The 14,773-nt window shown below is 46.6% G+C and overlaps 1 protein-coding gene across 1 annotated transcript; it reads left to right on the forward strand.

The window, feature by feature from the left end:
* Positions 1-13,136: 13,136 nt before the first annotated feature.
* GPR139 (G protein-coupled receptor 139) lies at positions 13,137-14,087 on the forward strand (the record flags this gene model as incomplete). Its single annotated transcript, XM_009886562.1, has 1 exon — positions 13,137-14,087. A coding segment is annotated over one exon (951 nt), but the record flags the coding sequence as incomplete, so codon positions are not given.
* Positions 14,088-14,773: the final 686 nt, after the last annotated feature.

The following is a 14,773-nucleotide window of genomic DNA, read 5'->3' on the forward strand; positions in this document are numbered from 1 at the left end:
CTGTGCCGCGGGGTTTTCCCCCCGCCGGCCCTTTCCCACCCGCACTCGGGCGCTCTCCGACTTTGACATCCAAAGTCTCAGCCCGCCGGGAAGTTTCTGCCGTTGTCAATTTGGCCATTTAAAAACCAAGCCGGTGCTGAGGACAGCCGGGTCTGGCCGGTGTCAATCGCGTGCCGGGCCGGCAGTAATCAAAAGTGTAGCTGCCCCCAGGGTTTTTTTCTGGGGCGAATTGGCTTTGGGAGCAACGTGCCACCAATAAGGAACTTGGCTGGGGAAGGAACACACTGCCAGAAGTTGTCTTACTCGGGAGCCTGTCCCCGCTGCCGATGGAGCAGGACAGTATTTAGAAAGTCCAGTCTGGGGTCAGTGCCATGCAGAGGCAATGGCAATGCTGACACTGGGATCCCTGAGTGCTGGTACAGGGCTGGGAAGAAAGTCCCAGCTCACGGGTACCAGCCTCCAGCCTGTATTAACCCTCAGCGCAATTTCCTACTTAAAAGGGGACAAAGACAATATAGAGATGCTGAGGATGAGAAAAGCAAGAGAGACCCCAAATGGGGAAGGAAAGGATGTTTCAGGCTTGGGCGTGAACCCCTGTGAGGCACCGTTTCCAGCATGCAGGTATCCACAGCTCAAAACGGCCAGATGGCACTTGAGCATCACATTGGTATTACTGTCTCAGCCAAGACGGAGGACTGAGCAGCTTTTTCCTCCCAGAGGGGCTGTCTGAGGCTGTCAGTGAGACGCCTTGGCACGCGGGACCGCAGGGAGCTGCTTGTGCAGCACCACTTCTGCCGTTACAGACTGGGCTTCGGCAGGCAGAGCTGCCATCCCAGCACAGCCTGGGTGGGCAAACATCACGGCTTGCTCCCTTGCTTAATACCTCCAGCCTCAGAGTAACTTACAGCGATCCCAAGGACAGGCAGAATGAGTCAGGGAAAAGTTAGAGCAAGCTGATGCACCAAGGTGAATCAGTATTTTAAGGGTGCGATACAAGAGAGTTTGGTTGTGTCTATGTACAGCTACACATTTAAAGTGCCATGTAAAGTGGCAAGCAGCAATGATAATTAATAGTCTGCAATTTCTAGATGTTTTGTTCACCTTAATTCCTTCTTCAAGCAATGAATTCATAGAAAATTTTTTAATCAGACATGAAGAGAAGCCTGCCTCTGAACAGCACACATGCAATTACACTCTGCATATGAATTGATATTCTTTGTGTTGTTGGTTTGCTGGGTTTTTATTTTCCTCCCTGGCTTATAATTAAAATTTGAAGATTGGCTAATAGTTCAATCTAATAGTTCAGAGAACTAAGTCCTGTGTTTACCCACAGAGGATGCAGGGCACAGGCAAGTGTCTTGACTCCACAGCATTGACGAGTCTCAGCCCTGACCTGAACAGACCCAGCCAGCAGGGATGAGGAGGTAGTTTCCTCTTCATTAATTCCTTAGGGGCTGCTTAGATCTCCACAGTAATGACAAGCTTTGATTTCAACACCTGTCCCCTAGGAACTGACCAAGACCCTCTAAATATTTTCAGGTGAAGAAGTGGTTATGAAGCAGTCTGTGGCTAAGCTTGCCTTTCTATGTCTCTGAAAAGTCTTGCACGCACAGACAGGAAAAATCACTTAATGAGTGCTCTGCACATACTTGCACCAGCTCCCTAAGGATACTACATTGTAATTATACACCTAGCGCTGTCATTCTAAGAACATGGTTAAAATCGATGCATGATCCAAATTAGCAACAGTGACATGCATTTCTCAAGAAATCGGCCGTCGGTTGATTAGAGCAGTAGCATCAGTGATAGCGCTTAACAGAACCAGCCAAAGCATTTGGTGGTCCTGCACTGCTGAGTTCAGTGGCCTTACCCTGTTCAGTGCATGTTATTCTGAGGATAACATTGGCACTAACACCTGTAAACACTGCACACGTACTGTATGCTGACCAAATGCACAGTATGCCCAGTGCATGAGAAATTTATGATTCTCACCCTGAGACTGCACAGATATGAGAACAAGCTGGATATGTTTAGGGGAAGACCCACGTGGCCAGGCTTCATTGAGGATGTGGTACAGGGTGAGAGCAGTGCTGAAAAGAGCTTTCGGTGTTTTAATTTGAAGCTGCTCTTCAGTTTTCTAACATTAGAAAATTGTAAAGGTAGCACACTTATTACTTGTTACAAGAAGAATGTGAAGCCTGTGGGATCTGAGCAATTAGCTTTGCAGGGTGCCAAAAATTTAAGAGAAACACTGTCTAGGATCTGTCCTCAAATACAGCGCTAGTGCAGTGCTTTGCTGAAATGGAAACAGTTAACTCCTTGCCACAAATCTTGGAGAAAGACTGATGAGAGGAGAAACCCGTTAACTGTTTCTGCCTTTCCTGCTGTAGTGTCTGAAGGAAATTTCACTAACTCAACAACTCCACTTTGAGGCCAAGCGATGCCAGGCCTGACTGTGCATGTGGAGGAAGCATCCTTTCCCCTCCCGTGTATAACCCAGGCACCTCGGCAGATTCTGTTCTTGGCAGTGGCTCTCTCTCCCTCCCTGTTCAACCAGGCACCAGAAGGTCTGAAAAAGGCAGAGAGGAGAGAGAGCAAAGTGAAGTCCCTTCACCCTGCTCTGGCAGTAGCACACAGGGGCACGTGCCAGGCTGTGCCCTGCGAAGAGGGGCAGCCGCAGAGGCACTGTCACACGCCGACCCTGCCGCAGCAGGTACCGCACGCCGAGGTGGTGACAACTCTGTCAGAGGCGATTGTGCCTTCCCATCAGCTGGGACGGGAGGTTTCTTTTGCCTCTGAGCGGAGGCTGGCAAGACAGAGACTCTTTTCCAAAACTTGTCTTGAGTGCAGATGTGCAAAGGTGTCCCACAGGCGTGCAGTCCCTCTGGCAGGAGCAGGTGCCCCAGGAGCAGCCTGCGTGGGACAGGGAGAAACTGCCGATGCGAGGGTGGGAAGTGGAGCGAGGCAGCAGCACTGGAAACAGGGTCATGCTCCCATTTAGAGGGGGGGAGTATAATTCACAGAGCTGTCCTGCAGCCCATGCTCTGCCATCCCTGTGCTCCCCTTGTCTGTCAGTGGGAGAGGACCTCTGAAGCACCTCCAGCTCATGGGGAGGCGAGAGAGGGGCTGCAGGAAGGCTTAATGGAAGCACTTCTTGATTTAGTGAGAGAAAATGTCAGAGAAGAGGTGTTGTTGGATGTGGGGGAGGGAGGAAATTGCTCTGATTCAATCCAGGAGGGGGCTGGTGAGGTGAGGAAGCAAAGAGCAACAGGTCCCGACTCTCAGTCTGTCCCTTTGCCAGTGAGAGCTGCACAAAGCAGCTACACCCAAGAGCTCCTGCTATGGCCGTGCCACCAAACGTGACGAGCAGGGTCAGGCAGAAAAGCAACAATGCTCGCTGCAGATATCTGGCTTTGACCTTGATTCCTGCTTCAATAGAAGGCACAGCAGCAACTGAGTTGCCTTGCTGCATCTCAGCTTCAGGGGCCATCACATTCCAGTGACAGTACTGACACGTACCCAGCACCCATACAGCATCATCAGGAGTAACAGACTCAACTGGTGCCCCAGGGAAGTGCCACTCCAAACTTTTGAGAGCCTGGTCTACAAATGTTTGCTTTATTCACGCTTTAGGCTTCTGCATAAAACCCAGCACACTGATTTAAGTACAGATTCGGGACTTTGCAATCTTGGGAAAGCAGCCTGGACACGCTTGGGTGCTCCCAGCTAGAGGGTGTGAACAGGTCGCTTTCATGTCAGACCTGCTGCTGAACAAGGTGGCGCGGAGATGAGGACAATCCAGGTCATTCAAAGCCCAGCCATGCACAGACTGCACTTGGCAGGCTCCATGCAGAGGCAGAGAAGCTGTAGTCCTGACCTAGAGGAATGTGTAAGCTCAGCAGCGGTGCCTGACCTTTCAAACGCACTCTCAAGAGAGCGCTGCATGTTATGGACCTTCTCCTGACAGATCGGCTGTCCTTGCACAGCAAGCCAGGTGCTTCCTAGGCTGTTGGATTGACACGCAAGTGCATAACGTTTGCACTGTGCCCGTACAAACTGCAGTACAGTCATAGGCAAACTGAGACGATGGAGAACTGGTCCTTCTGGAGCCTTCTGCCTGTATGCAGCTTGGAATAAGCAGGCTCTTCGGGAGGCAGGCAAGCTAGGGTCATCATCCTGGCAAGGCAGGTAGTGCCAGTGGACTGCGGGCTGAGCATCCCTGATCTAAGAGACCACCACCATGCAACAGCCCAGCTGTGCTCCTACCGTTCCCCGGCAGTGCAGGGGGAATGAGGCCTGAAGAGCGTCACCATCTCTGCTTACAGCCGTGCCCTGGTTGGTACCACGAGTAGAGGAAGGGGGACAGGTAGCAATGTTTGTTGATGACTCACATGGCATGTAATACCCAGTAAATACCAAAGCAGGCAGAAAGTAGGTGTACGTACAGCACACAGCAGTACAGAAGTGTGTCTGACCCTTTTTGGATTCTTGCCATCTACTGCCTAGTATATTCTTCTGCAATCACAGAACAGGGTTCTGATTAAAGAGAGCATTTCCAACACCTGAATAAATAGCCTTTCTCATAACAGCACACCTGAACAATAGAAGTGCTAAAGGAAGACCTGAAAATATGAGTGGGAGAATTGTTACATGCAGAGTTATGACCTTGAAAAAACAGCACTCTTCAGCTGTCGCTCATTAGATGGAGTTCACACAATGAATAAGAACTGAACCCTCCTGAGGCCCGATTCAACCCCCCTTTTATTCAAAGACCATGCTTTCTCTGACATAAAATCTGAATTGAACGCAAAGACAGTACATTGCATCCTGCTTAAAAGAGGATAAATAAATTGGCAGAACTTTAGCTCAGCTGTCAGAGCAACCGAAGGGCACTGCAGCACATTACAGTAGCGCTACTGGACAGAGGGGAACAAAACTGCTGCTAACACGCTTAAAATGAGTCACTTTCTATTATAAAATGAATGCTTTTTCTTTAAGGAAAGAAAAATCATTATGAAAAAGAACAGATTCATTACAGTGTCCCTGCACAGAACCTGTGACAGCAAGGCGTGCAGATGGGAGCGATTTAGTTTGGTCAGTATGTCTGGAGACTGTGGCCACTAAAGCCGTGCAGCCTGGAAGGCAGCATGTGCCTGAATCCATGCTAATGCAGAAGAGGACTTGTTTGCGCATCTCTGAACGCCACTACAGAGTACAACTGCTAACTTTGGTTTTCTTCTGCCACATCAGTAGGAAACAACACTGTCAGGGATGTAATGATAACGAGGTGCAACATTTGGGAGGCTCAGTAGACTATGAAGTGCACAACCTTGCATGGCAGGCTGCTAAAATGGATTGGGAAGGAAAAACTCCAAAGGATATTTTTCCTTGAAATGACAAGGACACAAAAGAGAGAGCACAGCCAGTTTTCACGGTAGGTGGGTAATGCAGAGCCCCCAGTTGTTAAGGAGTCAAGCCATTCAGAAGCACTAGGCAGTCTAATACCCTGCTGTTCTTCATCCACCCCCTTACTTAGTTCTCTCCTCCTCCTCCTCCTTCTGCTCCCCTCAGTAAAGTGGGGGTGAATCAGCAGAAATGAGCCAGCAGGAGAAGGCCTTCATCCGCATACGTCAAAACAATTTGCTGTAGGCAAACAAACAACTCCGAGATGTCCTGACGTGGTGCGCACTCTGCATTCGCACCCAAGTGCAAAGCAATCCCTGGCCACAAAAGCTTTCACCTTGTGTTTCAGGTGGTCTTTTTGAGCCTTTAATCTCTCTTCCCATTAACCTTGAGACACCAAAAAATGAAACAAAGCCAAAGTTAACCCCTTGAGCACAGGAGACCTTGCACACAATCAGCTTTTCATTCCGCAGAATGAAGATACATATGTATGTAAGGATCCTACATCCCAATGTCTGGAGCGCTGTTGGTGCCATTCTGGGGGAGACCTGATGAGAAAAGATGGTGTTGGGTTGCCCCTGAGGACACCAGTATGGTTGTGCAGAGGGAATGAAGTAGAGGCAACCAAGTAGGACCAGAATTAGCAGATGACCAAAAGGAGTTTTGTCCCTTTATCCATGGAAGAGGAGAGAAGCCTGCCCATTGGAGCACTGAACCCATCTTTTTCACTGAAACTGTTCTACCACCTGAAACAGAAAGTCCCTGGAACATACAGTCATTTAATTTCTCCATCTTTTCAATCATATGGTGCATTGACTGCGCAGATAGGTGCACTAGAGGTTGCTTTTGGTTTCAAGACAAATTACCTGTCAGTCAGTTACATCAGACTAGGATATTTCGCAAACATTTGCTCATTCCATGTGTATTTTCTTCCATGTCCAGACTAGCACACCAAAGAATGATATCTCTAGTGTGGATGCAGTCTATTCTCCGCAGGGGAAATAAAGCCAAACTGTGATGGTTTCACGTAGTCTGTAATTTCCTGCATATTGTGTAAAATTGGCATACTGTCTGAAAAAGCTTGGCCATGGGGTTTGCAAGCATGAGCTCCTATTGCATTAGCTAATGCTTTAGGAAGACATAAAGACTTTGGGTTTTTTTTTAGCAAAACCCCAATCAAAGGTAAAATCCTCTTAATTATTCATGTTCAGTAAAGAATTCATGCCAGTACCCTTATGAAATCACATCCTCCCTCCATCCTAGTCGTCCCATCAAATACCTTTGGCACCTGCCTCAGTGTTTTGGCTTTCAGTATCAAAAGGGTAGAATGGTTTTGTCATCCTTGAGCTCAAGTTACTCAGCTTGAGACCTCTTAAACTTTGCTGACAGCCCACATTTAGAAGCCACAGACACCCGCCAAATGAGACACCCAAATTGCCTTGAAAATCTTCATCTGTCCAGATACGTTGCATGAATAACCAAATTCCTCTTGTGATTTCTGCACTGTTCTGCAGATTGCTTTTTCTCCTCCCAGCACCGATTTCCATTAGAAAGCTGTGCTGCTCTGTTAGCCAGATACAAGGCTAGATTTTGAGATGCGAGTTTTATACGTCTTTATCCTTGTGTGGGTGTCCCTGAGAAAGGCTTTGCAGGGAGCAATGTCCAAGAGTCATTAGAGGCTTTCTGCACTGTAGGCCCAGCTCAGGAAAGGTGGACAAGGAGGGTGAACCAGATCCCTGTCGCATTTACACACGTGTGTCACCAGTAAGCATGTACTGGGCCTGCCTGTGTCTTAGCCTAGCATTCCTTCTGGGCCGTTCTCATATGGCAGAAACAGCCCTGTTTGATAAAGAGTAGTGAGAAAAGCCTACTCCAAGGGTCTAGGAAAGCCAAAAGCAATGCAATGTAGTAGCACCCATCTGCCAAACAAGTTACTGTACTTAATCCCAAGCAGTTGGCAAGGCTCAAAGTAAATAGCGGCCATTGGCATCTGTCTCCACACCATTACCGTTTCTGTGCCCTCCAACAGCAAGGAAGCGCATTTGGCTGGATTTAAGTCCTTCTCTGGTCTACATGACCCACTGACGGCTAGTGCCAGCCGAGGAGCAGAGGTGCCCCATTCACTGCATCCTTCCCCAGGAGCTGCCTCAGCTAATAAACACTGTCTGTGAGAAAAACCGCCCTGGAGGCCCGATTTCATTGTCAGAATTTGGCCTCTGACACTAATTCTTTAATTCACTTGAGACTTGTAAATGCGAGGCCATGCCATGTTTTCTCTGGCAGTCACTAATCTAGTCTCCTGCATATGGAGGGGAGTTTGGGTTGTCTTGGGCAGGAGCTTGATCATCTTCTACCTCCAGGTTCACTTTCGCCCTCAGAGCTGGCGTGGTCTCTCCCTGCACATGGGATTTCTAAGCACAAACCACATGAGAGCCTTCCTACAAGGTGTGAAACCTCCTCCAGTGGCAGTCCTGTATCCGTGCCAGCTATAGCTTTTGCTTATTTTTTGGCTTAGAACCTCTCCAGCCCCTTGGAGATGATGGAGACACCAGCAGAGGGGGCTGACGGCTCTTCCCCCCGACCCAAGGGTGAATGGGTTCCTGCCCTTTGGCAGCGCTCAGACAACTGAACAACAAATAAATCAGTTTTTAAAATTAACCCTCACAGGAACTCTCAGGGAGGGAAAAACTTGTATTACACTAATTATATTCTATAAAGGATTTCTTTATGCTTCACAACGGTTTAAGGAAGGATCTCAGGATGCAATAATAAAAGAGAAGAACAAATTGTGTTAGGCATAAGCAGGCACCATTCACAGAGGTTGTCCCTATCTGCTGTAGCATTAAGTTTGACCCATACCATCTGTAAGAGGAAAACATGAAATTGTTATATCTTTTTTAAGGGGCAAACAGCATCCAGGGGTCATTTTAAAAGACCACATAACCAGCTATAGCCAACATCAGTAATAAACACATGTATTTTTTTTTTTAAATAATTCCTGTTACGTGACCTCCATCAGAAATCAACCATTGCCATCATCTCCTCCAGATAGCTCCCACATGAAGTAAGCGCTGAATGCCATCCTCGTCTCCAATCTGGTAACTATTGGCAAACATCATGGTCAGATCTGGCGGTACCTGTTTACATTTTAATATTGCCTCCTAGCTTAGAGGAAGTCATCTATTCCCATCAAGCCAAAACATCGCTTTTTTTCCACCATATAGTTTTAGCATATTGTACTTACAGTCTCAGAATATCTAAATCTAAGAAGGAAGTGTTACTAGCGTATTTTCTGAAGCAATTTTAAATTTCCTGTTAGTAAACCATCTCTCTCTGTGCCAGTCAGGTGACTAATGCGAGGCCTGCAGAGTAGTTTCATACATTGCACAATAATTTGTAGGGATCCTAGCAACAACTGTATTCGGTAAAAGGTGTCCATTATATGCAGTGACCTAATGTTTATCACGCTCAGTAAGCGACACTCATGGCTGCTTCATTTGGGTAGTTTATGATGCTGAACTACTGAACCACACAGCGGGCCCTATTCCCAACGCAGCGGCACTACCACTTGTGTTGTAAAGGCTGTTTCACTGCACAGGCTGCTGTGTACGTGCAGAATGCCCTCAATAAAAAAAACCCAAAGCCCACAAACATGCCTATTTCTTCTTTAGACAGATACAATCGCTCCTGCTTAAGCTCACACGCAGTGATAATAGTCAGTGGAAGGAGCTGTGCGAATCCCCTGTGAAGGCCGTGGTTAGACACTATTTAAGCTATGACTGTAATCCATGAAACAAGAGCTGTGCCTGTAGGTCACTCTGAGGCGGCACAGAAGACTGCCTGGGCTCTGCAGGCAAGGCAGCATGGCTTTGGTACAGGAAGCAAACCCAAATCCACATGAAAACCAAGGTTACTCCTAAAGGATGATCCCTCTCAGATATATAGGCCCTCCAATGGCATGAATTTCAGCACTACAATTCATACTCAGAAGCTTATAAAGTCAGAAGAGGTGTCATGGGAAGTGTCCCATGATGAAGCCTGGCTGAGTTAGAAAGTTGCCGTATTTGAGCAGCATGGACTGATGGTGTTTGGATGTCAGAGACCTTCAGATGCTGTGCCTCAAAGGCATCCTTGTGACTGCAGGGAAAGAACTGAGACCGCCATTTCTTACAGTTGCTTCTCAGCATCTGCTAGGGGCATCTCAAGGCTTCTGCCAGCTAGTCCCTAATCAAGCCCTGGTTCTCAACCAGATATTTATAAATTCAGAATACTGCACTGCAGCAAGTGATGCTGGCATAAATCCCATCTGTCATCCCCTAATCAACTCCCAGCACAGTGATCAATTTATTTCAAATTCAGATGATCTTAACTACTTAGTATCTAGAAAAAAACACTGCAAGAAATGAGCAGTACACAATCCAGGACTGACCTAATTCAGCAGCTGTGGCTCCACGTATGTTACATTAGAGACAGATATTTTTGTATCTCCATCATCATCTCTACCATAGTCATCACTGACTACAATATCAGTGCAAGAAGTAGGGTAAACAAGGTTAAAACATGGTTGCAAATGCTCTTCCATCACCTTTCACCCACAGTAGGTCATTTTTGCCCACAGGAGAGCTTGTGTGTTACTGAGTAGGCACCCAGGAGTCACTGAGATGCTGGCACAAGGACACAGTTGCTGACACAGAGCACTGTTCTCACCCATTTCCCATTGTACTGAGCTTTAGATAGTGTTTGAGAACACCCCAAGAACCAGCTTAACACTAGCTAGGAAATAGGTGAAAGACTGAGACTTATCCATAGCTCATCGCTTTCCCTATACAGTATTGCAGCAGGAAAAATACTCCCAGGCCCCGTGCTGAGACACTGTCATACTGGCGACTTTCTGCTGCACCGCAGTATATATCTGTTTTCACAAAGTGAATGATGGTACTATATTTCATATCATCTAGTCAGAAAAAGCCTGAATGTAATCCCAGGAAAAGCATTTCCAATACAAGATACTGTAACCTTTGCAGAAAAAATGGATAGAGCTTGCATGTACTTTGTCAGATCAATTTTCTAATCCGGCTCACCAAGCAAAGCTCACTGGCATTAGACGAATAACTTGCATTTCAGTGCATGCTATTACTGCTGTTGCTGGGAACCCTCAGAAAGGTGGGGGGAAGAGTGTACAGAGGTCATAAATCTGCTCCTGTAGGAAAATGGGAGTGGGGTCGGAACCAAACAGCAGGACCCCCACAATGAGTAGAAGTGGGGGGGAACAGAGCTGCCGTGCCTGGTCGTGGCATGGCTTCAGCATCCCTGCAGGACCTCCTCTGACAGGCCAGAGTTACCAGCAGGAACCAACATCCTCAAGCATCCCCCTTGCTGCATGCTGGCTCCAGCTGCTGGAGTGACTCGAAGCCAGAGGATTTAGAGAGAAGATGAACCCCGTGGGTCACATCCAGTATCTGTGAAGCCGAGCCGCTCAGCCTGCTTGGCCAAAACCAACAGTAGCTGCAGAGTCATGATAAAACACAGCAGCTTAAGGATTTCCTTGACAGTATATCACTCACTGTACCTCCAGGGCTCATCAGCAGGCACAACGGAGGCATTTCGTAAGCAAGTAAGTGAAAAATGACACAGCAGTTCTGACTATGTCACCCCCCCCCATCTCCCCACATCTGCTCTGAGCTGAAATCAGTGCAGTTGCATTCATGGTAATGGAGGGCAGACGGGAGAACTCCTCTGAAGGTGATTCGAGACAATACTGTTGGACAGATCATGTTCTTTTTGTTTTATTTAGGGAAGGAGGCAGTTGATTGTCATGCTTGGTTTAGTTTTGTTCTAAGATACAAAATTAATATATTAAGTTAATACAAAAATAGGTGACACTTATGAGGGCTATTACTCAAGATCATTCACTCTGCTGCAGTTCATTTCCCCAGTGGCAGAAGTCTGCTCCCAGACAGCAGGCTTGGAAGGCATTTATGAAGGAGGAAATTTTCTCCAGTGCCAAGTAAAACTGTTAAAAAAAAATAAGCATCTTTAGTTTTAGGATGTATGTCCTAGGTCATAATTACCTTAATGTCAGCAACTTCCTTTCTCTCTGATTTAAAGGAATCCTTACAATTATTGTTGATTTGGGAAATCCATCAAAGCTGGCAGAAATGTTTGAAGCACTGAATGCACAGAAGGGGTGATTTATAGAACACTTACGGAAATGTCAAATATAAACATTTGGCAGTCTCTTGTACAGTAAACCAGATCTCTGGCTTTTAAGCACTGCTTCAGGTATTCTAGCCAAGTGATATAAACTTCTGATGGGAACAATCTTGCCTGTCTTGTTCCAGCCATACAGCTAGTAAGAATAATAGGATTATTCCCCCCGCTTTTTCAAGACTACGCAGTATGGTCTACCAAACACGAGCAAGTAGTTAAAGTTTGGCTACACCTTAGTGCTCCCGGAAAGCTCTCGAGGGCTGTTTGTATCCATGGTGGGGAGCTCTGCCTGGCCAGGGGCTGTAGGACTGAGCCCTTCCTATAGCATCCCTTATAGCGCTGGTTCAAGCAGTCACTAAAGTGTATCTTTAAGTTGAATCACAGTTTTTGAAGACTGAAGCAAACCAGAGAGTGAAACAGCAGAGACAAGACACTTGAGCACTTCACCACAGCATTATTTAAGTGTCATACAATACATCTAGGTGTGGTTTAGGTGACAGGTCTGTGTTGCGGCCAGAGTTGCAAGCAGGTGCTTTTTCAGAAAAAAGGGGATGTTTACACTGGGGCTGAATCAGAATACCTCTCATGTCTGATGTGATTGGCAGGATTTCCTTAAAGGTTCAACTGTATCACTCCAGAGGAAAAATGCTTTGTAGTTGGAGAAGGACTTCTAAAGAGCAGCTGTGGATAAGTGAGCAGATCATTTCAGTGGCAGGAAGGGAGGTGCTTCCCCAGAGCCCATCTGTAGGAGAGCAGGTCAGACAGGACTGGATTACAGGAGACTCATCCTGAGCAGAACTGAAAACTTCAAGTGCTGTGAAGCACCTCCAGCTCTCAGGTGGAGCTGAGAACACGTTTCCCTGGAAGTCCTCTCAATTGGGATCCCACTTAGTCTAGAGAAAATTATATATCCAGGTGGCTTTGATTTCAGCTCTTTTTAGGTGGAGTTCAGAACTAAAACAGGTGAGCACCGTGAGCTACGATGAGGAACAAAATGTCTCTCTCCAAAGCCCACCCCACCTTTCTCATTTGTCACTTGTGGAAAAAAAAGTGAAAAAGCAAGGATGGAAATAGGAGTGTGTGAGAGATTAGTTTTTTCTCCTGCTGCTCCTGCCTCCTTGCGCACAGGCAGGGGTCCCAGCACCCGCTGCTCAGGATGCTGCTGCTGTGCTTGCAGCAGCGACAGAGCCAGGGCCATAACTCTACCTCTACATCCACTCTGAGGAGATACTGAAGGGCTGCTGGACACCACCTAACCCTGTGTCTGGGGCAAAAGTCCCTAATTTCTCTGTCCGTCATCCTGGTCTGCCAGGACACTGAGTGTCAGTGCATGCCACATCTGGGAGAAGGGCCACACGCTTCCTCATTGCAACAGCTTTTCGAGGGACCCAACTGTAGTTTTTGTCCTTTTGGTTTCTTGAACTTTAATAAAGGTGGTCATGTTGTCAAGTGCTCGTACAGAGCTACTGCTCCACACAAGTGCTTAGAAAAGCTAGTGTTACATCTTAATAGCCTAACTCTGTATTTCTGTCTCCACAGCAAACATCTTGACAGTCATCATCCTTTCCCAGCTCGTGGCTCGCAGACAGAAGTCCTCCTATAACTATCTTCTAGCTCTAGCTGCTGCTGACATCCTGGTTCTCTTCTTCATCATCTTTGTTGACTTCCTCATGGAAGACTTCATCTTAAACAAACAGATGCCTCAGGTATTGGACAAAATAATTGAGGTTTTGGAATTTTCTTCCATCCACACCTCCATTTGGATTACGGTTCCACTAACGATCGATAGGTATATAGCTGTGTGCCATCCGCTGAAGTATCACACAGTTTCCTACCCTGCTCGTACTCGAAAAGTCATTGTAAGTGTTTATATCACCTGCTTTTTGACCAGCATCCCCTACTACTGGTGGCCCAACATTTGGATCGAAGACTACATAAGCACATCAATGCATCACGTCCTCATCTGGATCCACTGCTTTACTGTTTACTTAGTGCCCTGCTCTATTTTCTTCATCCTGAATTCCATCATCGTGTACAAGCTGCGTCGAAAGAGCAATTTCCGACTGCGAGGGTACTCCACAGGGAAAACAACAGCCATTTTGTTTACTATAACTTCTATTTTTGCCATACTTTGGGCACCAAGAATAATCATGATTTTGTATCACCTCTACGTATCACCTATAAACAACAGCTGGGTGGTACATATTGTGTCGGACATCGCCAATATGCTAGCACTGCTGAACACTGCAATTAATTTCTTCCTCTACTGTTTTATTAGCAAACGATTTCGCACAATGGCAGCTGCCACGCTGAAAGCCTTCTTTAAGTGTCAGAAGCAACCTGTGCAATTCTATACAAACCATAACTTTTCCATAACAAGCAGCCCTTGGATTTCCCCGGCCAACTCTCACTGTATCAAAATGCTTGTTTACCAGTATGATAAGAATGGAAAGCCTATAAAAATATCACCATGAAAAGGGCAATAGTTGGAGTTTCTGGGTGCAAGTTCTTTTCAAGTGGTTACATCTTCAGGATGTAATTTGCCAAAACGGCTGTTTTGAAGAGTGGTCATTTGATTTCATTTCCCTGGGAGACCGAGGGTAGATCAGACTGTTAGGAAGGAACAGGAGCACTTGATTTCAGGAGCAAGAGTGAGAAGGCAAATGCCTCCGTCTCTTACATAGCATTTTGAATATGCTTCAGAGTTCAAGTCTTAGTGTTCAGTCGCACTCAAATGTTTTGCATCCCAGCACCAGTGCAGTCCAAAGTCATTGGAGAGGGGAAACCACAGCAGTGTTTAATTACAACCTTTTAAAACACAACAACAATACCTTACTTGACCCTGCAGTTCGCTATCGACAGAGCAAACGGATGCTGTTTTGTACTGTAGAAGGTGCCATTTCTGGTGCATGCACTTGCCAAAAATGATGTGTTGTTTCTGACATGAAATACCACCAGAGTCTTGCTGTCAAGACCTCGTTGCAGGAGGCAGCCTGCGAGACACGAACTGTGACAAGCCCCTTTTGGCTCATTTGAACAAGGTTCGAGGACCGATGCAGTACCTGTTGCAGCCTTGGCATGGAAAGCAATCCTGCAAGCTGCCAATATTGATGTGTTTTAAGTTTTTATTTAATAATGCGACCAAGACAGGGGAGCTGAA

Source organism: Charadrius vociferus, unplaced genomic scaffold (assembly GCF_000708025.1).
Source record: "Charadrius vociferus isolate BGI_N301 unplaced genomic scaffold, ASM70802v2 scaffold46, whole genome shotgun sequence".
Classification (NCBI taxonomy): domain Eukaryota; kingdom Metazoa; phylum Chordata; class Aves; order Charadriiformes; family Charadriidae; genus Charadrius; species Charadrius vociferus.